Here is a 25,772-nt window from a genome sequence, read left to right as displayed (position 1 = left end):
TTCGTACAGAGCCAGAGCATCGCGATATTCGGTCGCCAACCAGCTCTCATTAGTTCTTCGAAAACTTATATTAAATTGGGTTGAGTTTGGACTGTTAGTATTAGAGACGCTGAGCCATTGAATATCGAAGAGTCTATTAAAAGATACTAAGATGCCAGATTTTTTTGTAAATATAGGGGCCTTGGGTATTCAGGAGAAAACAGATCTCACTAATCTCACCCTTTATTTACATCAACAGTGGTAAGTGACACATAATAACGACAAAATATGTATATTTAATGTCTTACTAAAAAGTCGAGATACAAATATTAGATATAAGATTATAAATTTTAATTAAAATAACCCTGTCTTTTAAAATTGTTAGAATTTCACTTTTTATCGTCACAGCATTATTACCAACAACTCTTTTTTTATTAGTGGTAAAATTTGTTTTTAATGACAAAATATGTGTGTGTATTTTTATTAGTATATATGTGTATCTTTCTATATATGTCTTTACTGTTCTGAATCAATAAACAAACACACAGTCTTACAGACTAACTCCAGTTAACATCTTAATTTGATTCACTAAATTAAACTAGGAATCTCCATGTCCAAGGGTTAGAGTTTATTTTAATTTTGATCTTAGCCTTGTCAGGCTGTGTGGTAGGTGCGTTACAAATTTACAATGTTGCCGGCTTTTATCCACACATAAAAATTGGTAGAAGGAGAGGTATATGCATGATGCATGTAGCGGGCTCAAGCCTGATCAAGTTCAAGATTCCATTTACAAAGCAACTAATTAAGCAAGTGGTATATATTGACGATCGTTTCTTTTAATTTGGTCAAACAATTAATTTAAGGTAAATAAATATCCACGATCCCTGCATGTCACAGTCAAACACATAGATTGTAACGTTAACGCACAAGCATCAAATGGCGAGCAACTTAGCTTATTATTGCGTGCTAATGAGTCGTGATTATTTTCGTTAATCTCAAACTAATTAGATTATCGACATGCAAGTTAAAGGAAAATGACATGTGTTGCTTAAGACATTGTAGTGACATCGTTTTCCTCCCCGGTGCCGTCCTTCTCCTTTGTAACCTACTTCCTTGGCTGCTTGTATTTGTTGACACGACAATTATGCTTTTCAAAGCACCAACACTCAGAACGGTCAAATAATATATATTACCAATGATCAAAGTATTCCATCATGACAGTACACAAATAACAAGCTTAGCTATCATATAATAATTCAGATCATCACCATTTAATTTATAGAAGTGACTCACGTAAAAACACTTAAAATAATTTTTTTAAAGATACTTTTAATAATTAAAATTTAATATATATAATTGATTAAATTGTATTATTTTTGTCAAAATTAGATCATACAAATAAATTTGACTAAAAAATCGATAAATCAAATTTTGAATCGATTTAAATTAATATTTTTTATAAAAAATAATTATAATACTTCTATTATAGAAAATGACTAAAATACTTTTATTATATATATATATATATATAATAGGAATATTTTAATCACTTTTTATAATAAAAGTATTGTAGTTATTTTTTATGAAAAATAATATTAATTTAGATCAGTTCAAAGTTTGGTTCATTAATTTTTCGGTCAAACTAATGTATCTGGTCTAATTTTGACAAAAATAACAGTTTAATCGATTATATATATAAATTTTAATTATTAAAAAACATCTTTAAAAAAAAGCTTTAAACGTCTTTATTCAAGTGGCTCCTTTAATTTATTAAAAATGCTTGGTAGTAAAAAAGAAATCAGTCTAAATTAACTACAACTTACTTTATTTAGCATTATTAGTTATTTAGTATTATTAATTGTTGTAATGTTATACAACAATTAGGGCAGAGTAACATATCCAAATTAGGTAAGAAATACTGCTAGTGATACATCATACATGGGCCTTAGCTTGTGGAAGCAATTAAGTTGCATTGAATATATCCAAATTGAAGGTGCGGGGTCTCGTCTTTAATTAGGCAGAGTAACTAATCTTGCCGGCCCGCTAATTACATATATATTAAATATTAATACAACCAACACGTAACTCTCAACTCTCAAGTAAAGCATATTAAGATTTAGATCCCACTTCAATATCTATTATGGTGGATATTCACAAAAAAAAAAAAATGGTGGTTGCATATATTCCATTCTTATCTACCTAATAAATAAACTCTAATCAACAACTAACATAAGCTCCATTTGATGGTAATACTATATATTAAATTCCTTAAAGATCATAGCGCCAAATATATTTAATTTCTTAGCTATATATATATGAGGGTATATAACTATATATAGATGGATTTTGTTGTCTGCTCTATTATATTCCCAACATTGTGGAGCGTATCGACCACATTATCACGTGGAATATTATACTTGCGACCTAGAAATAGAAAGGTTGCACCACCCTTTGTTCGAGTACAAGATTATAATTAACGGTGAGAAGATGATATGATTAACGAATAACTTGCCATGTCCGAAAAAAAAGAGAATCTCCTGTGGCGTAATAATAATAAATATGGACGAACAAAGAATCATTATTACTACCGTAGTGTGAAGGGACGCCGCCTAGTATATGGGATAAAATTTAATTTTGAACATATTACTGTGAAATTCAACTCTGCCTATGTTTACATAGCAAGTTTCAAGTGCGGAAAAATAAAGTTGTGATAGAATTGTGACAATCTACGTAAAACTTTTGTCGCAGCAACCTATAATGTCCTTAAATTCCTGATTTAAAAAAAAAAACTGAAATTGTATGTGAATTAAACAACATAAATACATCAAAATATTTTGGGAACACAAATTAAAAAGATGCATCCGGCTAATATTGAGGTGTCCAAATAAAAAACTGCATTCGAAGCCCCATCGATCTTTGCTTTGATTATTATTTAATTTAACCACAAGTAATAGACCTTTAACCAATGTATAAGACAAGTCACAATAATTGAGGAGCATATCATCAGCATATTATATATTATATTATTTATTAAAAAGGCTTTTCTTGTCCTACTTTTAGTCTCTCTGCTGGTGATGAGGAAGGATCACTTGAATGGCTTTTGGCTGCATGTATGTCAGTATGTCTAATGTCTTATATATTAACTCATCTAGTTGGTGGGAGTTTTCAACATCGGCATATTGCATATATGATAATCTTATCAATAATTTTTAAATTCAAATAAACTTAGCTTGCCCCCTTAAAATCACCATTATCTTTTTATAATTTGGGCACCAAAAGTCTTAGCTTAATTACAGCCCTAAATATAGATGTTAGTTGATTATAGGTTCAAAGGCGTTAATCACCTTCATGATGGACTTTATTTAGAAACATAATAGGAAGAGTCCATACCGAGAGCATATTTAACGATGGTTTTAGTTCAATTTTATTTTAATTTATATCTTATAAAATGTTATATCACCATTGATGAAAACAAATGTGATAAATAATTATTTAAAACTAAATGTAGGAATTATAACTCTAATGTTTGATTTTAATTTATTTTAAACTTTATATGTGATTAAATTTAATTAATTTTTTATTAAAGTAAAATTATATATATTTTTAAAATGAGACCAATCTCATTTTGTCAATTATCTCTAATGTAAATTGAAATTTAGAACGGTTTCACTTTAAATATATGTCAAATTCAAAATTCCAAAAATACTCCATTAAAATTACTCTAACGCTATTATTATCTTATTCTTTTAGTAGTTAAAGAATATAGTTTTTGGATTTTGTTGGCTAGCAAGGTGTTACATGTATTAGGCTTTTTATTTAAATAAAATAAAGAGAGATCAATATTATCAGATTTTCCTAAACCAAATTTTAAAATGTAAATCTCCTAAATCTATTAATATATAAATCGTTCCAAGACTGTGTGTTTTTTACAATATGTAAAACACCACATCCTAGGACAATTTATGCATGGAACTCCTTCACGAAATGAACGTATATAAATTGTCCCAGAGCACTAAGCTTTTCAAGATGAATGTAACTCGTTCTAAGGTAGAATGAATTACACATTTTTTTACCTAAACAATTAGGGAGTAGCACGATTTACGTGTTTAGCACAATACATAGCAACCTAGCACGATTTACGTGCAAAAATCTAAGGCACAATAGGCTGTGACGATTTATGTTCGAATACGTAAAGCTCAAAACCCCGGGACGATTTATGAAGACAAAGAAGCTATAAATAAACGAATATGATGTATAACGAGCTATAGATGAATTGAAAATTTTGGGAGAGATGGTTGAGAGTGTGCTTTTGTTAGTTCATCACCGAAGAAAAATTGATGAAAACACAAGTGAGGGTGTTACGATCTCTAATAAAAAACATATTTGAATGTTTGTAAATCCTTCAACGAGTTTATTGGATTTACAAAATAGTATATTACAAAAGCTAGGAAAATGCGACAAAAAACATGTAAATCAAGTATTTTTTTCAGATTCCTATTTCACTTAGGCAAGATTATGTTAAGTTTGAAAAGTATGAGATGCTAGGCGATGACGACATGCGAGTTAATTATACTTTACAGTCAATCTAGATTTCCAGATTTAGGGGTTATGGAGTTGTTTGCGAGAATGGTTCGTGTAGAGGATAGCTCTGGTAGATCTGCCCTGAATCTACCAACCGGCGTGATAGAAGGGGGTTCTAACACGATTCCAACTGGTCACGAGGTTACTGCCCATGTTTTGTCCCCATCATTTGCAGCAGAATTTTTCGTTCAGGCAAATAATGCAAATGACTTGGATGATGTGCGTACTTTCAGGAAGCTTGCATCTGCAATGAGAGCAGCACCTGTATTGGATGGTGCACCGGTATTTTTGGAGGTCAGAGATAGGGATCCACTTGCTGAGGATATAGGTGATGATTGGTCGGATTCGGAACCACCCATTATTGGTGATGATACCGACGGCAAGGAAGACATAACACGAGTTGGGAGATCGCATGCTCAGTCAAGCTCTCTGACACAACAGTACCCTCCACACTTCTATCTCTAATTTGGATCTTGAGGCAATGAATCAATCGGCATTTCCAGATCAACAACTACCTGCTATTCATGGAGACGGGCTTGATATGCTTGGCACAAACGAGTTTCAAATCGGCCAGAGGTTCCAAAGCAAAGAGGAAGCTGTGTTGACGGTGAAGAGTTATAATATTTGTTGGGGTGTTGAGTATAAAGTGTTTAAGTCTGATCAATTGAAGTATCACGAAAAGTGTGTGCAGTTTGGGCATGGATGTAATTAGTTGATATGCGTGACTATGTGGCAGAGGAAAAGCTACTAGGAAGTCCGAAAGTACAATGGGCTGCACACATGTCTTAAAATAGAGATATTCACCAATCACAAGCACCCAGAGCCACCCGCACTACCTCCCCAACCAGAGCCACCACCACCCCAACTCCAACCGGACTCACCTCCACTATGTTCCCAACCTCTTTGATGTCTCTGACTTTCCCCGTCGTCATCATCATTAATGTCTTGTGCCTCATTCAACCCTAATAGATCATCGACCCCCATGCCATAGGCTAGCTGTATCGGGTGCCATCAATCTCACAAGTAGCCCTACATTGTCTGGGAAGTTTGGTCCCTGTTGTCTAGCTGGCATAGCAATATGACCCCGAATAGGAGCATCTGCAGGAATCCCAATTTGGCAAGGGTCAACTAGGTCCCGATCATGTGAAAGGAATCTATGGGATATCCTATACCACCAATCAAGATACTCAACCGAAGGTCGAGGATCTGACATCAACTAAAATGAGAGCACGCTCTGATGTCTCTAGTCCCAATACTCATGTCATGTGGTGAATACCTCAAGGAACCATCAGGTCGGTCCTCGAACATCCTTCGACAATAGGAAGTCAATGTTGATGGCTGGATTGGGGATGTGCTGAACACCCCCAAGCTGAGATAGAACTCTATCAACCTGATGTCACTCAATTGATACAAAGTAAATCAATGCAATAGTCGACTTTCATAAGCGCGTGTGCTCAGGCCTAAAGATATTAGGATGGACTACTCGAATAACCTCAAGAACGCTATACGACATTCAAATAAACTGCAACATGTCAATTAGTCAAATTCAAGTATTATGGCATAAACATCAACAACGAACCAGTATAATTGAAAGCAAGTAGTGGAAGCTTATACTTACATTATCTACACTCAACCTGTCTAGTCTATGTCGAGTAGCGATGACCCGAGGAACCTTCTCGTCTGATGATGGCAGGTACCTACCCCACTTGGAAGATTCATAATGACAAGCATTAAACTTATAAAAACAAGTATATGAACTAGTGCACTATACACATCATTCATGAAACGTACTCACCTCGATACAAGCGGCTAGAGAATGGTGTCAAACTCTCTGGGCCTGAATGTGGGTAACCTCCAAAATATCTAAGACTGCAGCAATGCTAATGGCCTAGCTAGGTTCTTAACATTCCAGTTAGCAACTCTGTAGAGACACCTATACAACCAAGACAATGTGGTCGAACCCTAGCTATACTTGCCGAGTCCGTCGAGTTCCGCAACACAGGGGAGCCACCATAAGTGAACTCTGGCACCAGATTTGTTCCCGAAAAGCATCGTGGACAACATCATGATGTAACTACACACATAAATCCGTACTATGGCCTCTGATGTATTAGCTGGCATGACTTTGAACTAGTTATGAAATCAGGAAAACAATACGGTAAACTCATCAATACAATCCTCAGGTGGAAGTTCACCAAACAACTCTTCAAACCACACCTACGTTAGCTTTCCCCTTTCATTAACTGATCAAAGTTACTAAGACATCCACTAACTGGAAATCCATCAACAGGGAGCCGAACTGATATGCCACATCCTATAAAGTTACCGTGCATTCTCCAAATGGCATGTGAAACGTGTGTGTTTCGGGACAACATTGCTCCACAAATGCACTAATCAGTAACTCATCAAGCTTAAACTAATAATCATTCATCATTGCAACATGTAGTAATCCGACACTATCTAGGTACGGCATTATACGGTCATGAATTATCATCTTTTATTGCCTACGAATGCTCCTTACACATCGAATTGGCTAATAAAACACGAATATATATTCGCAACTCAACAACGCATAATAATAATAACATATATTAAAAGTGAAATCACACTTAAACCCCACAACAACCATAATATTCCTAAGAATTTTAAACCTAAAATATTAACAAATATCTAATTTACAAACTATATAGATTACATTAAGATAATTACTAAGATAACTCAATATATTAAGGCATCAACTATGTAGATTGTAAACAAGTTTGACAACTGATATCTTCGTCGATAAATTTGACAACGTGCGCAATACCGTTCAATCAGTACATGTCTCTTTCGTTCCTCGCTATCTTTCACCAAAACTGCTTATCCCCTGCCCTACTTGGCCCCACCGTGCACTTCCCCCCTCCACTGCCCACTGAAGCTTCAACCACCATGTTTAGCAGCTGCCGTCGCCGCCCTCTGCAACCTTCTGTGCCGTGCATCGGTACCCATTTGGCCGTGCTCCGCCATTGACCCAAAGGATTTTTCTTTCTCCTCTGACATAAACCGTCTTTTTTTCTAACTCTCCTTCTTTCGAAGAGCTTCCTCGCCGTCAATGGAGGCTATCCTTGGCAAACATTACTCATGGGAAGCTATTAAGGGTTTCATTAGAAATGTAACTTGTGCTAGGCTATTGTGCCTTAGCTTTATGCATGTGAATTGTGCTAGGCTATTGGCTTTAGGTTTTTACACGTTAATCGTGCTAGGGTATTGTGAGTATACTTTTTACGCATTAATTATCCTAGGGCATTGTGAGTTATCTTTTTGCACATAAATCGTGCTACCCCTAGTAATTTAGGTCAAAGACATGTAATCCATCCTATCTGGGATAAGTTACATTCAACTTGGAAAGCTCAGTGCCTTGGGACGATTTACGTTCATTTCATGAAAGAGTTTCATGCATAAATCGTCTTAGAATGTGGTGTTTTACTTATTATAAAAAACATACAGCTCTGGACGATTTTTATATTAATAGGTTTAGGGGATTTACATTTTAAAATTTAGTTTAGAAAAATCTGATAATATTGATCCTCTTTTATTTTATTTAAATAAAAAAGTCTATGTATTACGATAAAGAAATATAAAAATGTTATTTATACATTAAAATTAGCTACTTAAATTAGTACTATATATTTGTATATCAATACATATATTATTTAGTTCATTTTAATGTGTATTTTATATTTCAACATATATTTTATACTAATTAATAACTAATTTTAATAATTGATTTTTAGTATATATATAATATAATTAATTAAAAGGGTAAAAAACCTAAACAAGCCAAAGGGAGATCAATTTTACACATATAAGCCAAAGCAAAATCTGATTCATCAATCAACCAAAGGACATTTCTATATAGTTCGAACCAAATAGGTTCGAACTCACTTTCCAAGTAATTCGAACCAAATAGGTTCGAATTACACATGTAGAACAAAGCAACATAATTCGAACCAAATTGATTCGAACCCTAACTTGATAATTCGAACCTAATAGGTTCGATTTATACTGAATAAATATTTACAAAGTAATTCAAACCAGCCTGGTTCGAATTACTCAGAATTCGTTCCAGCAAGCAATTTAAGTTACGAACATAGTTTCCGCATCATGTCTTAATAAAAATCGTAAAGTTATTTTTGTCGGTGTGCATTAGACATACATTTCGTTTAAAACTGCGGTGACAGAAAATATTCATTAACTAAAATCCCATTCAAAGCACATCGCACTAACGTTAACAAATTCTATCAGTCACCAACTACAAGCAAGAAAACCGATAATAGTGGAATCTAAACGCGAAATTGAAATAACAAAAGTACCAAAGCCACCAATACACCTAATCATTTCCTCGTGTGTGCTCTGCTCCTCCGAGCTGCGAGCAACTCCGACGTGTGTGGCCGGACTGCCGACAAAGCCCACATCTTTTTGGCCGGTTCGGATCTGCCTCGTCCATATTGGTCCGTATCCGAGTGGACCTGGGACGACCCTCTCTCGCACGCCTCTTATCGGGGTCAGGGATGACAATCGGCCCATTATATGGTGGCCAAAAACCCTCCGGAATGGGAGGTGTGAAACCCATCTGATACACACTGAAGACCGAACTAAGACGATACACCTGGTGGACGTAAGGCTCCCATGTAAGCCGTGAGTAGGCACAGCATGCCAGTGCGTGGGGACACAGGAAATGAAGTGCCTGGAAGTATCCGCAGTCACATGTGTGAGATGCAAGCGAGACTCTGTAGGTACCCAGTGAGAAAGAACCAGTCGGAGTTGTCTCTGCGACGGTGAACTCGGAGTTATCCCTGTCGTACACAGTTACCGTGAAGCACCTAGCCGTCTTCAAGTTGGCCTCTATACACTTCACCAAGTGCTGACTAAATTGTTGTCCGGTACCCATCTGCGCCTCAGCCTCCCTCCCTTTGTGAACAAATAATTCGGCCAACCTTCCGTATGTTGCCTTGACTAGCGAGCACACAGGGAGATTTCTGACACCCTTGAGGATCAAGTTCACACACTCAGATATATTCGTTGTCATATGTCTGAATCTACGCCCCTCATCACAATGCTGTGTCCACAAGGAATACTCAATCCGGTTAGCCCAGTCACACATCGCCGGGTCTTCGGTCCTAAGAATATCAAACCAGTACTGGAACTCAACCTCGGTCTTAGCGTACGCCGCATTCACAAGTAGCATCCTGGCGTCTTTGCCCTTGAAGGTGATGGCGAAATTTGCTGCAACATGTCGAATGCAGAATGTCCGGTATGCAGACGGAGGTAACCAGCCTCTGTCAGCTCAAGGGCGGCCTTGATGCCGTTATGCCTGTCCGAGATAACCAGCAGACCCGGCTGTGGTGTCACATGCTCACGCAGGTGGGAGAGAAAGAAGGACCACGACTCGGCATTCTCACCCTCGACTAATGCGAATGCAACAGGGAGTATGTTGGAGTTCCCGTCCTGTGCAATCGCGACAAGCAACGTTCCCCCATACTTGCCATACAGATGGGTGCCGTCAATACTAACTAGGGGCTTGCCATGACGGAATGCCTCGATACATGGTGAAAAGGTCCAGAATAGTCTGTGAAAATAAGCTCGAGACTCGTCCAACTATCCACCGACACGAACAGGGCTCGTCTTTAGCACTGCAACAGTACCAGGCATCGTCAACTGCACTCCTAACACCCACCTTGGGAGCTCGTTGTACGACTCATCCCAGTCACCATAGATGAGGGCAACAACCTTCTGCTTCGCCAACCATACCCTCCTGTAAGTCGGCCTAAACCCAAAGTGTGCGGCGGTAGCATTTATGAGCACTTTGATGCTGACGGATGCATCAGCCCTCACCATTGGCATAATGAATGCCGATATGACATGGTAATCCAAACTCCTGTGGTCTCTGAAATGGAGGTGGCGAGACAAGTATGCGGTCCGTTGTAACGTTTGACCTCCCAAATCCCCTTGCGTTGTCGGAGACTGAGCCGAATCAACCATGTGCACCTATTGCCGAACTCAGAACACTTGCCCACATACCGGCGATAGTCGGACTCCACGACCTTGTACTGTACCCCTCGCCGGATGCTGTAAGTCTTGACACTTAACAGGGCCTCTTCTTTATCTGGAAATTGCTGACCAACCTGAAACTCTGTCAGACCTGCAGACCCTTCAGCATCTCTAGCGCCAAATTCAGTCGTCTGCCCAGCAACCCCCTCCTGCCTCATGGCATCCAAGTCCAAAGAGAAAAAATGTGGAGGGTACTGCTGCGTGCCAGAGCTAGAACCACCGCCCGGCCCAGCAGGCACACTTACTCCAACATCATCGCCATTGTCATCAGCAATCATATCCGGCTCGACATGATCGTCCTCTGGATCATCCAAGAATCCATCTCCAACCCCAGCCGGTGCAGCACACTGTAAAGATGTCGGCAGATACCCACCTTCACCGACCTCGTCGCCTACACTGCCGATGAGATCAACAGCGAACGAAGGGGAGGCGACAGGTTGGACGGGTGGCTTGTACGCAGGGACGGAGGAAGATACAACGGCAGGTCTGGAGCTAGAACCGGCTACCGTGGCTAAAGTGGTGGTATTCCGGTTTGAACCTCCCGAGCTGGACACCGCGTCAACCAACTTTGCCAACAGTTCTGGTGTCCGAACCTCTGAAAACTGCCGGCGACAATGAAACATGACCTGCAAGTCCTCATCACTCGTGATCATGAAACAATCGTACTTTACGGTGTTCTAGAGCACCGTGATTGGAAATCGATAAAAAAACTTCTTAACCCGTTTCACACCTTCCAGACCGAGTTTCAGCAGTACAGAGCTAACAAGGTCCTCATACCTCGTCGTAGGCGTAACGATAATACAGAGAGGATCCTTATCAGTGAACTTCACACCGGAACGAGTTTTCTTCTTAATGGATCCTCTGTGGTGAACCAACATAGCGAAACTCTCCTCACTAGCCATGTAACCCCACTCTAATGATAGCAACTCACCTTCACACCATATATTACAGCTCTCCTCCTCACTAATTCGAACCAGGCTAGTACGAAATATGGTCTCTGTAATTCGAACCAAGCTGGTTCGAATTAATTTACGTGTAAATCGAACCTATTAGGTTCGAATTATCAAGTTAGGGTTCGAACCAATTTGGTTCGAATTATGTTGCTTTGTTCTACATGTGTAATTCGAACCTATTTAGTTCGAATTACTTGGAAAGTGAGTTCGAACCTATTTGGTTCGAACTATATAGAAATGTCCTTTGGTTGATTGATGAATCAGATTTTGCTTTAACTTATTTGTGTAAATTTGATATCCCTTTGGCTTGTTTAGGTTTTTTTACCCTAATTAAAAAATAATATGAAAAAGGTTTCTTTGTCTTGTTTTTAGTCATTGCCATCGTTGGCATTTGGTTAACTTTTATTTATTTATTTTTAAAATTTTCCATCGGTCGTCACCACCTCACAGATCAGATAAGAAGATGATGGATAGATTATTAACTGATATGTATGTAGTTAATGAGAATTATACTGTTTTTTGTTTTAAATTACAGTAATTCTAAAAAGACAATATTTAAAGTTATCTTATATATTATAATATTTATCATTTTAGATATATAATATTTATAATTATATATTTATTAATTTAGAATTATAGAAATATAAAATAATTAAGTCTTATTTTTAACTAAGTCTAACTAAGTCAATATTTATATATGTGCATTTTTTTGTACGATTTTATTCTTTTATTTTTTTTTCTTCTATTTTTTTTCGTTATTATCATCATCATTATCACTTCCTCTTTCTCCACCTCTTCCTCTTTTATTATCATTGTCACCGTCATCATCCTCCTCTGTATTCTTTTTCTTTATTCTCGCTGTCGTCATCTTCTTCTTCCAATAAAAAAAAACGGTAGCATTTTGTTTTATACTTTTGCTTCTTCAACGTTGTCCTTGCCTTCTTCTTCTTCCAAAAAAGAATAAGAAAAAACTACAACATTATGTTTTACGTGTCACGTATAAGAAATTTAAGTGTTAAAATTAAAAAAAATTTATGTCAATATTAAAAAATTTTGGTGCTATTTTTTTTTAAATAATCTTACTCCTCCTCCTTCTTATTTTCATAATTTTTCTTATTTTATATTCTCATAATTCTTATTGTTTAGAAGAATAAAAACAAAATAAAAAAAATCAAACTAGAATTACGCAACTTTTTGTTTATTTTTTATTTATCCTTTTTGACAATAAACACAAAAACCTTTGAAGGAAAAACACATAACTTTATAGATAGAAATATAGAAATTCTGCATGAATAAAAAAGAAAGAAGAATAAAAAAGAAAAAATATCACAATATTAAATTTAAAATTCTTAAAAAATTTTAATGTCAAAATTAAAAAATTTATGTATCATAATTAAAAAATTTTGGTATTATTTTTCACGTGAAGAAGAAAAAGTATGTGATTTTATGCGCATATCTGTGAATAATTTTTGTTGTATTTGGGTCAACTTAGTTAAACTTAGTTAATAAAAATATTTGAATGTATAACGAGACTCTTAAAATTATATAATTATTTTAATAATAATTAATAAATATTAAATAAATTAATTTTAAATTGTTTGGATTAATTTTTTATTGTGTCTTAAATATTATTGTTATATTATAATTCAGGAACGAAACTAACATAAAATTTGAAGAAAGACTAAAATTTAATTTTTTTAATATAAAAAATTAAAATAAAAAAATTTTAAAAGAGATTAAACTATATATAATTTTTTAAAAATTTGAAATTTATGAGAGTCATTACTCCCTCCAAACATGAGGGCTTCGCCCGTTTATATGTATACTAGTGTTAAACCTGTGCGATGCATGGATTTATATTTTAATTTGACATGATAAATTAAAAATAGTATTTTATAATCATAAATTTTTTAACTTCAGTATAATACTATCATCGTTATTATATAATAAGTGTATTGAATATGTTATTTTATATTTATTTAAAATAAATTACAAATAAAATAATTTATAATTTATAATATTCTTGAACGATAAGAAAAGAGAGCTAAAAAGATAAGAATATATATAACTGTATTGATAGCATATCAATTTTGCACTAAACTTTATACCAAAAAATTAACAAAAGTTTATCGATAATGGAACATTTTACTAACATCATTAGATAAACAATTGCCATATGATGTTGTGCTCTATGTTACACATTTCATTTTAAGTCTAAAAGTATAGTTATAGATAAATTAGTTAAATTTACGACAAATATTCGTACAAAAGTATAAATCATAATATGTTACTAAAACGAAAATACTATTTTTCTTACCTAAATATTATTAAAAACTTCTTTGAACATGACATTGTTGTTGATGACTTTGGATTGCTATCTTAGCCTAGAATCAGAATATTCAAGCCATTGCGACTCTTAACTCTTGACAAAGCAACGTAAAGCTGTCCATAGGTGAATACTGATTTTGCCAAGTAAAGTCTTACATGTGATAATGATTTAATTACCACAATAAAATACCTTAGTTTTTCAATATTTTTCTCCTCTTATATAGTATCCCGTCAGTTGATAATGTCCAAGTTGCATTCTAAATACAATTTAGTTTTCTAACACTATTAGATATCAATAATATCACAAATAGTTTTCTCAATTGATGACCAAACCTCGTTAATAGCTGTAGTGAATTTTCTATAGTCATACAGTAGTCCCAATGAATAAAAAAAGCATCTTGAAAGCTAGGATATATAATCCTATTAACTATCATAATAGACTCATATATTGTGCAACCTTTCTGAACAGTTAACAAAATTCTCATATAATAGATATCACCTATGCTCGGTAGAACATAGTTTAACCTCACAATAGAATACCCTCTCTTGCGTGAATGTCATTCCCTTTTTTTTCTATCATAAACAAATTGATTTGGAAACTCAACATGTTAAAGGTTGATTTGCTTTAAATTCTTTGTTGGCCCCATCCATTCTAAGAACATTGTATCTGTTTCTTTCTCTTATTCCATGATTTTTTTAAGATTGTCATCGTCTTTAAAGATGATATTTTGCTTTTCAGACAAATGAAAGGTTAATCTCATCACTGAAGGTCATCTCCGATAAATATCATATGTCAAAGTTCTCCACACAGCCTTAACTTAAAATCGGAGGTTATCATGTCAAGCTTAATTTTGAACACTCTACATAATATATATGGTCTGTTTTCAACCTTTAAGTTCTTTGGATTATTAACTCTACCAATCTCTTACCAACTCGTGTTACATGTCATTGTGATTAAGAGATCAGGATATCCATATATTTCTTACAATTGCTAGAGTATCTTGATAATTATGAAACATGTATCTCATGCTACCTGTGAAAGATGCAGATAGCTAGAATGACACATTTATGATTTATCTTACTTGGAAGCATAGATTTCATCCCTAACAACTACATCTTAAATGCTAACCTCCTGTATATATCACTCATGATCTTATCATTAAATTAATTAATTAATTAATTAATTAATATTTTTATTTGACACTCCTTTCAAACTAATGGCATGAGAAAAATTAAAATTTAATATTATTTTAAAATATAAAACTCTTTTAACCTAATCAGAAAATAAAAATTAAAAATAATTGTTTTAGTTTTATCATAAATTGTATCTATCCTATTATTTGTCAATAAAAACAAAAAATTAATTACAATTTAAAAATTAATAACCTTATAAATTATATAAATATCTAAAAATAACAATCTAAGTAAAACAACTTAAGCAAATAACTTAAAATTTGAAAGATAACCACCTAAACAAATAACTTATAATTTATAAATAAAATTTTAAAAATTTTTAATAATGACACCGTAGTAAATAATTTTCAAACATAATGTATTAGCGTTACACCAACAAAAAAATTTTCCATTTTTTTTGAACTACTAAATTAGTTCAATTTTTTAGGTACGGTAGAAAAAAAATTAGGTATAAAAAAATATATATTAGTTTTTTTAAAATAGTATAAATAATCTCACATTTTAAAAAAATAAATAATTTCATTCAATTTAATCTAATATTTTGTAGTTAGAAAATTTACTTATTATAAATTATGTAAATAAAAAAGATATTTTCAAAGACATTTTTTTATTTAAGAATTAAAAAAAATTAAATTGAAAAGTCTAAACAAAGTGTTTAAATTAGCCATTAGAAATTAGAATTAGGTTATTTTAAATAATTACACATTAAAAATTAATAACTAACTTAATTATATCAACAATATTTCATATTAGAAATATAAAACTAACTTAATATTTCATGATTTAATTAAATTTTTGAATCCTATTATTTTTTTAGTGTCGTCATAAATAATATCAATCCTATTATTTGTCAATAAAAATAAATAAAATTAAATACAATCTAAAAATTAATAACCTTATAAATTACGTAAATTTAAAAAAAATATTTAAAGAGAAAAAGATGAAATTACTTCTATTGTGCAGAGACAATCTAAAATATAACAATGTAAATTGAGTGAAGAGAAAATTTATAAATGTGACAAATAAAAAAATTTAAATTTAAAAATCGAAACGGTTAAGAAGTCACTTAATTAGGAATTAGTATTAGAATTTCAAATTTCAAATTTTTAAATAGAGTTTTCTAATTAGCTAGTGCAAATTTTAAATTTTTAAATAAAATTTTCTAATTAAACGATCGTTCTTCATTAGGAATATAGGAATTTGTTAATTTAAAAATGATTTTTTTAGTTTCTTCATAAATAGTATCAATCCTATTATTTATCAATAAAAATAAATAAAATTAAATACAATCTAAAAATTAATAACCTTATAAATTACATAAATTTAGAAAAAATATTTAATTTTTTTTAGAATATTAAATTAATTTAATTTTGTCGGAACAACATTAGAGATAGAATTAACTATAAAGGAATGTTAAATTAAAATTTTTTTAATAGTATAAATAACCTTACATTTTAATAAGATTGGTAATTCTGTTTACTTTAATATAATCTTTTGTATTTAGCATATTTGATTATAAATTATACAAATTTTTAAAAAATATTCTTGAACCATTTGCTTACTTAAAAATAAAAAAAGTATATTTTAAATTTAAATTTAAAATTTTAAACATAATACTTTAATTAAAAATTAGAATTAGATTTTTTTAAAAATAAGTACACATTAAAAATTAATAACTAACTTAATTGTATCGACAATAATTCATATAAAAAATTTATAACTTTATGAGTTATGACATTAAAGACTAAATAAAAAATTAACAAAATATCAACGGTGTGAATCGAATTAAAAAATAAAACTATAAGTAATAACCAAATAACTTCAATTTATATTTAAAAAAATTCTAAATTCCAAACATAAAAATAAAAAAGAACAACAAAATAACAACTCAAGAAAAAATAATATTTCTACCAAAACAAACATATATTTGACATTATTCTATTAGATAGACTCTAAAAAGGAATTCCAAAACATGTGCATCCAAATTCTCAATTTTCATTCTCAATCTTGATCTTCTTCTAAGTTAAAGTTTTCCTTCCACCTCCGAATCTTTCGACTCCGAAGATAGTCGCTTGGGTGGTGTAATAGCATTTTTCAACACTTTAAATTTACTATTGTCTACAACTTTATTGGAGAATTCAAGCAACAAATTATGTACAAAATACTATATTAAATTAAAGACATCATTCTCACTTTTAATTTTATCTCAATAATATTTTTTTGAATAAAATTAAACTCTAACTTTGAGAAAACAAACAAACAAAAAATTTATTTTTTAAATAAATACCTTAGCACCTTCTACTTCCTCCCCTTTAATGATTGAGAATGCTTTTGAAGCTGGAAGCAAACTACCAGTGTAGTCAACATCCTAAAATTACAATTAGTTATTAATTATTATTTATAAATTAGATACTACTAATGATCAAACAAGCAAAAAATAAATTATTTTTTAATAAAAAGTACACTTATAACTGTACTCACAATTTGAATAGGGTGAGTCTTTTTGAATTTATTCATGAGATCTACATTATCAGTCATCTTCTTAACTTTATAAAAAGATAAAAAATATGGATTATCAGATATTTGAACTTCAACGATGAAGAGAAATGGCTTATCAATTAGGTTGAGAAAAAATGTAGGTGTATCCAATAGATCTCCTTTCAATGCAGGGTATCATATAATATATTAATAATAAAAAATATAACAAATACCATTAAAAATATCATCACTAATATTTTTAGAAATAAATATTGATTGGAACTTACCAATAGAAGTGGATCAAGTATCTCTACACAACTCTTTCCCAACACCAAAATATCTTACTTGGTAAGATATTCCTTCTCTTAGCAAATTCACGAATCGAGACACAAAAGCTCTCTTAATTAAGGAGCGTGTATTATTTCTCCCTATAATTAATAAAAAAAATAAAGAATAATTAAATGGGGATAAACAAACAAATTTAAAATATAAATAATATAAAAAAATTAGTAAGAAACTCACGTCTTCATCGAGCCAAATCATCTCAATTGAGTATGGTAATTGAGAATTTTTGTAACTTGATAGTATCCATAACCGTATCACTTGTATACGTATACACAAATTGTCAATTGTAGGATTGGTCTCTGCAATTTTGTGAATACTAGCCATTAGAATAAGTAGAGTAATTTTAGATTTTGGATATATGTAAAGAAAGCGATAGATATACTTTGAATTGTGGTGTTATATATGTCTCATAACTTATACTTTTATAGTTGACTCATGACTAAAATTTTTTAAATTTAATTGACTTTAATTTAAATTTGAATTAAATTTGCAGATAAAGTAAAATAATTTAAAATTTAAAAAATAACCACCTTAGTAAAATAATTTAAAATTTAAAAAAATAACAACCTAAGTAAAATAACCCAAACAAGTAATTTTGAATTTAAAAATAACAATCTAAGCAAATAATCATTTATAATTTATAAATATAATTCTAAAAATTTCTAGTGACGACACTTAAGTAAATAAACTCTCAGACTCAACGTATGAGTGCCACGTCAGCATATGAACTTCCCATTTGTATATTATAAAGATAAAGATATAAAGATAAAGATAAAGATGTACTATTTGTCTATTTAATTTCCTTTCAGCATACAAGTCTCGACGAAAATTTTAATTTATAGGTAGTAGGATGCATATTTACACAATTACTATACATCATTTATCATTTAAACGAGTTCGGTTTGGAGTAAAAAAAAAATTAAAAAGTTGTGAATTGAAATGTAGGAACCAGGTTTAACTAAAATTTCATTTTATTTTATGGGTTTAACTAATCATTAATGAAAAATTTTAAATATTTTTATTTAATAAAAGCAAAATAAATATATTAAAAACCTAATTTTTTTATATTTTTAATATAAAAAAATTATTAATAATAAATTTATCATGTGTCTTAGAGCACATGTTAGCTAAATCTTTATTTTATTTATGAATAAAACATTTGATCGTCTATTTTTAATTTTTTACCCCGATAGATAACTTAAAAAAGAATTTTGAAACCTTTGTGGGTTTCGATTTAATTAGTAGCGAGACTTCATTTGACTGAGGCAGGTGCAACAAGATATGAGGCGAGCAATATCGATATGGCCCATTTGTTACGGTGTCATTCGAAGATGGAAAAATATTTGGAAATTTAATTTTGTCATGTCAGTAAAACCAAGAGTATAGTATATATGAATGATAGAAGATGCGGAGAATTTAAAGAAATGAGAGGATGCATGTGAATGTTAACAATAGTGACAAAATATTCCACACCAGCATAGAGTTTAGAGTTAGGACTTGGGAGCATTAACTACCGCACTTGCCGCCACGATCGGTGCAGCATTGACCCTCCGCCTCCATTCCCACATGCCATTCATATTCACTTCATTCACGTTCCTTCTGCTACTCAATCCACCACCTAATTATTATACCTATACACATCTATAATATAGTAATAAAATTGTTATTCACGAGTAGCTATAGTGCTTCACCGCAGATCTCAAGGGTTCATTTGGGTCCCTATCAAAATTTATTATCTTGCATGTGATGTTCCAACTCTTCGCGTCTATATCACCAACTCGCTACTCCTACTCATTATAATTACACGTGATCCTGTTTCTCTATTTTAAGCAGATGCATATGTTCTCTCTATATCTAAACCCTATAATCAAAGCCTTTAATTTGTGAGAATTGATTGAGCCTTAGTTGAAGATCCCATCTTAGTTATTCAAATTTCAAGCAGTAACACCCTACCACCGGATCGGAATATAAGATCTTTAGCTGGATCCAGTTACATACGATGATAATGACAGAAGGCGGACCCCGAAAAATAAATGAAAATGCTGGAACAGAGAAAACAGCAAGCATAATATAAAAAAGGCTAAACTTTTCTACACTATTTTTGCCTATCTTATTTTTGTATCTTTTAATAATAAAAACAAAAATATGTATTCCATATTTAAAAAAATGTATATATATACAGACTGTAAAATACAAATAGTGTTTCTTTTATAAAAATTGGAATTTCTCACCACTAACATTCATATTCATATTCATATTATATATTAATAAAGTAACCAGTTGGCCTATATACAAATGAACTAAGTGCTCTATGAATAACGAACCTAATTTCCTAAACTTATCTTTACCACCAAGAATCCCCCCGCACACTTTGATATCACAACCATCCTCAACGACAAGGTCAGGGAACCAGTATCTCTTAACTCGAGCCTTTCCTTTTCCATCACAAAGCATTTAAAATGGTAAGGAGCCCCAATCTCTTCCAGCTGTACAAGATACCCATCTCTTTCCACCTACCATACCCAACCCAACTAACTATAACTACCAAATTCCACCTTTAACCTTCTTATGTACACAGTCCGATCCTCGCCAAGAAAAGAATTTGTATTATTATGCTTTAAAATTCCTCATCAAGAACATGATTTGATTAGTCCCAAATTGTACAAATTCCTTCTCACAAGGCTCCCAATAGAAAGCCACACAGCTCCACCAACTGTTTGATCCTCTCTCTCTTCCTTCTGATGCCATAGCAATGGCAACTCCTTCACTTCCAAATTACTTAACCCGATTAATTGCCGAACAGATTCGATTATTTTTGGATCGGCTGTGTTTCCAATGGCGTCCGTCACATAGAACACATTTGTGGCCATGTTTCCTGCGGTGGATATCTCTGCCCTTGTCACATTCAGCGCATTCTCTCGGAAAATTCTCATCACCTCTGCTAGAAGCCCCTGTTTATCTTCTGCGCACAGCTCTAGTCGAACACCCTATAATCAAAACAAATTAACACTTAAGCAATCTTATCATATCAAAAGATTATAAAAATGTAACAAATTTGATTGAGAAGACAGCAGGGCATGCATACCTCAGATGCCCTTCTCTCAACTGCAGCCTTTAAGCATTGGATTACTCGTTGCCGCTCTGGTTCTGAACTAATTGGAGTGCCATCCTTATGTCTTATGTAAAACTCCTGAGATGACAATTTGAACATTGCCGTTAATTAATTAAGCCCATAAAACAAGCAATAGAGTAAGTGAAAATATATATAGAATTTGATAGAAGGAAGTTGAATAACAGTAAGTACCAGGTAGGCTTGGTCACCATTAGTGGTAATAGTTGCATGGAACACAACATATTCCATGTCTGTCAAGTTGCATACAAGATCGAATAATAACTTGATTCGATCCTTGCACTGCACATTCACAACCGAATAACCCCTTTCGGCCCAATTCTGAACAGTCACTAACGGAGAATCAGAAGTAAACTTGAGAATGGGAGTTCTCTCATAATCACGGTCGGCAAACATCATTTGATGCAGCCTTCTTTCCGTGTGCATGACAGACAGAGCAACAGTGGTTTTGGCACTTCTAATGTCATTGTCTCCCTTCAAAATATTTCTCAACCTCACTTCAATCCTATTTATTTTCTGGGAGTCCTCAATGGTGGAACCAGAATCACAGTCTTTAACATAGATTAGGGATGCAATGCGTCCATTGTGAGTCCAAACTTTAGCCTCAACAACATCACATTGAAGATCAGCTAGCACTGCAAATACCTCCGATAGAAGGCCGACTCGGTCTGTACCGGTTAATTCCAAAGCAGTGAGACCGTTTGAGTGATTGGTTCTCTCATTGTGAATACTTCCCAATGACTGTCAAAGCATGCACATAAAGATTCAAACTTAGATGAAACAATACTAATAAATACACATTATTATGGTTGGGTTTTGAATGAAAGAAAAATCAAGTGAGATTAATGTCAATAAATTAGAATATGTATAGTCAAAACGAAATACCTGTTCGATGTATTTTATAACGCTCTCATCTGTTAGCTTGTTTCCTTGTTGATCCGTTACATGGAAAACTGTCCAATATTGAATATATTCAGATGTTAGCGGATGAGGATTAATAATTATAATTATATCAGTTTCGGAAAAGAAAACAGAATCAAAATAGACAGAGTATGGTCTAGGTTACCATCCATGAACCACTTTCCATCGGAGGAAATATAGGCCTTCTTAATTGAAAGGTTCAAATCAGTGAGCACTTGCACTGCATCCAATAGTATACCATGCCTTCTGGCACTATCAACCTGTGAATTTCATCAACACAGAAAAATTGTTGTTATTATTTATTTTTTATTCCATGTTTATTAAGAAAAGAAAAATAGTGCCAAATGGGAAACATTTTGGGGCGGTGCAATTACCTTGACCAGAGTCGCTGTGGGACAGACAGCATTGTCAATGGCAACCCTGTTTCATGGGGAAAGGTCAAAGTCAGCGAAATTAATTTATTTTTCTTTTTCTATTTTCCGGATTTCTGTTCGGTGTCTGGAATCTGAATTAGAAGAGCGCATAGTTGAATTAAAAATACTATAAATGGGAACACAAGACATTCTGGAAGGAAAAAAGAGAAGGGCGGAAACGCGATAATGAAAAAGAAAAGTCAGAAAAATAATAAAGTATTGGCGGAGGACCAATCAAATTCAAAAGTCGGTGCCAACTTGTAAAATAAAAATTGAAAATAGAAAATAATTTCTTTCTTAATTCTTTGAAAATTCAAATCTATGCACGTTTTGTCACTATTCCGATTATGAATCTGAATCAAGAGTAGACAAGCAAGGAGAAACACACATTCTCGTCTTTCTAAAGAATTTCTTTAGATGGAAGGAAGTAATTAAGACGGTGAAGAAGATGAAGGATTTGATAGAAAAAAAAAAAAAAAAACACAAACCTGGGTGTGTTCATCCGTCTTAGAAGCTTTTCGTATTCGTTCGTACAAGCTGGCCACTCCATGGCTGATCTGTTGGGAGTGGAAACCTCGAAGGAGAAATGCGTTGTGATTCCAATTCCTAGCTTTTATATTTGCACAAATCCTTCGACTAAATCGCCGTTAAAAAACACAACTCACCAAATTCTGTTTGCTTCGCTGTGACTCCTCACTTCTCTCTCACTCTGCAACTCTCTCTCACTATTATATCCTCCCTCCCTCCCTCTGTCTCTCTTTCTCTTTCTCTCTCTACCCTCTTTCCAAGCGCCAAGCAAAGCACGCCCTTTTTTTTGGTAGACAAACCAAAGCACGCCTTGTTCTTAACTCTCGCTTCTTACACTACAAAGTCGTTCCCTTTAAATATATGGCAACTACTCAAATGAAGATGCTAAAAACATCTTTTTATGAAGATTCTTGTGTTAAAAGTGTACTTTGTTTGTTTAGCCACACTTTAAAAAAAATAACACTTTTGTAACACATCAAAATCAAACCATACATTTCATCATCTAATGGTAAAAAAGAAGCATCTTCATATAAAGACAATAATAAAATCTTCATGGTAGTATCCACCTAAATATATATAGCCGCTAATTAATATTTTAAAGATATTTTTCTCCTCACTTATTTTATTTGATTGCGTTTGGTTATAATAACATACTAAGATAAAACACCCAAGATAAAATATAAAGAATCAAAATATAAAAGTTATTATTCTTATATTTTATTTAATAATAAATTAAAATAAATTATAAAATTTAATTTATTTTTATTTTTTATTTAAAAAATTTTAGAAAATGTATCATTATAAAAATTAATAAAAATAATTAATATTTTTATTAGTATTTTTATATTTTTATTAGAATATAAAATATATTAATTTAATATCTTTAAAAATAATATTTTTATTAATGTCTAATTTGTCAAATATAATTTTATATCTTTATATTTTTTTATATTCAATATCTTATGCCCGTAAATAATTAAAAATAGTGTTTAATTTAATAAAAATATTAAAAATTAATATTTTATTTTTTGGTTTTTGAATTAATATTTAATTTAAAAATATAAAAATAAACAATTTATATATATTTAAAATTTATGATAAAAAAATAAATTAGATAAAAATTAAACACTAATTCATAAGTACTATATTAATCTATTTTATTTACTATTTTGTTACCAACTAAGATGGCAATCAATTAACAACGTAACAAGTGAAAAAAGATTGAGAAAAAAAATTAAGAAAAATAATATTAATTAATTATTAAATATTATTTCTGAATTTTTTTTATCTTACCATCTAAGTTAAAATAATAATAAATTAAGTAAACTACCAAAATAGATTTTCAAAGGTTTTGGGGCTAATGTAAAACGTGATTCACAAGTTGTAATGGGAAAAATTTTCACAAAAATTGTGAAGTTAACAAAATTATTATGTTGTTAATTTGCTTCATTTCTATTAACATAAAGTGTTAGTGTCGTTCAAACTCAATTTTACTAAGTAAAAAAAAAATCAATATTACTATCTCATTATTCACATCAATATTTTCTATTAATAAAAAAACTTATTATCAATTGAATGATTTTATCAAATTTTATGAAAGTTGGTCCAAGTAGTAAGAGGCTTAAACATGTTTGAAGGTGTAAGAAGTTATTTCTGTTAGAAGATTAGAAGACACACTCCCTAGGACAAAATAAAGTGTGCGACTCGGGTTGGGTTCGAATTAACGGGGACAACTAAAATTTTCTTAAGGTATAAAATTAGTTAGTATTAAACTATTAATACCTGATATTTTTTAGTGCAAAAATATTTTAAGATCTATGCTCAATTAACAGAGACCACGACTGTACGCAGAGAAATAGGTTTAGCTCATGGAGCACTATGACATATTCATAAGGCGTGACTAATACCTGCCCCGCTGACCCTGACCCAGCCTTCTGTTCTTCAAGTTCCTATGCATCTCTACTTTCCCTGTTCCACATCACACCCAAGTTAAAAAGTAACTCCGTAATGTATTCCAACGTGTCCATAATTGAGGATGTACACGTGTCTTTCGTGACTAATCATAGTGTTTAAGCACCCACCCTGGAAGACACGTGGGAGCCCAGAGATGTTAATTTGCTTGCCTTGTACTCAACAGGTAAATGTTGATACTTGATAGAGCTAGGTGGGGAGGTTAAGTCTTCGGTGGTCCCCAGAGAATGGAGTAAAACTTGGTGATGAAGGGTGTGGATTTGCCGACCCAAATCACGAGCACTGCACGTGACCAACACCACCCCTATTGGGTTTTCTTCTGTCACTCGTTTCGGCTTCTTTTCTTGTACTTGTTCCCTCTCTGATCATCACCTTGCTTATAACTGTATCCACGCACGCACACTTCTTTTTTTGTTTCCATTCCATATATCTGCCGCCTCTTCTCTTTCATTAACCAGCACATTTCATTTGATTAAGCAAACAGTAATCTATTCCAAATACTTTAGGGTTTTTTTTTTAATTAGGCCATTAACCAAAGGATAGGACATGATAAATGATAATACAGAGACCGCACAATATAACACCCGAGCGAATCACATAAGCTCCGATCATCTTTTATTCTTTTAAAAAACAAGCAGAATATTCTCGCATTTATCCACGAATGAAAAGGACAGACAGAAGAGAAAATAAACCATCTTCCGAAATCCTTTTTAAAAATTTAAAGAAGAATATGCGTATACATTTTAGTTTAAATTTTTTTCTTTTGTTAGATAATCAACAAAAAGTGTATTTAACTGCATTCAATTAGTATTTTTTGTTAATTTTCTGTTTAAAAAGAAGGTGAATTCAAGTTATCATAAG

General features: G+C 32.5%; 2 protein-coding genes across 2 annotated transcripts; both read right to left on the bottom strand.

Moving 5' to 3' along the window:
* Nucleotides 1-8,929: 8,929 nt before the first annotated feature.
* Nucleotides 8,930-10,251, bottom strand: LOC112747958 (uncharacterized). Its single transcript, XM_025796167.1, has 3 exons — nt 10,216-10,251; nt 9,873-10,047; nt 8,930-9,825 (listed from the first exon to the last, which is right to left on the bottom strand). The coding sequence occupies exons 1-3, from the start codon at nt 10,249-10,251 to the stop codon at nt 8,930-8,932; spliced, it is 1,107 nt and encodes a 368-aa protein (XP_025651952.1).
* Nucleotides 10,252-20,136: 9,885 nt separating this feature from the next.
* LOC112749580 (ACT domain-containing protein ACR8) lies at nt 20,137-23,483 on the bottom strand. Its single transcript, XM_025797872.3, has 7 exons — nt 22,901-23,483; nt 22,374-22,419; nt 22,145-22,259; nt 21,964-22,031; nt 21,253-21,819; nt 21,034-21,138; nt 20,137-20,935 (listed from the first exon to the last, which is right to left on the bottom strand). Exons 1-7 carry the CDS (start codon nt 22,960-22,962, stop codon nt 20,579-20,581), a joined length of 1,320 nt encoding a protein of 439 aa, XP_025653657.1. The 5' UTR covers nt 22,963-23,483; the 3' UTR covers nt 20,137-20,578.
* Between the last annotated feature and the right edge of the window lie 2,289 nt (nt 23,484-25,772).

Source organism: Arachis hypogaea, chromosome 15 (genome assembly GCF_003086295.3).
Source record: "Arachis hypogaea cultivar Tifrunner chromosome 15, arahy.Tifrunner.gnm2.J5K5, whole genome shotgun sequence".
NCBI classification, from domain to species: Eukaryota; Viridiplantae; Streptophyta; class Magnoliopsida; order Fabales; family Fabaceae; genus Arachis; species Arachis hypogaea.
The sequence above is the reverse complement of the archived record's forward strand: the minus strand, read 5'-3'. Positions and strand labels throughout refer to the sequence as shown.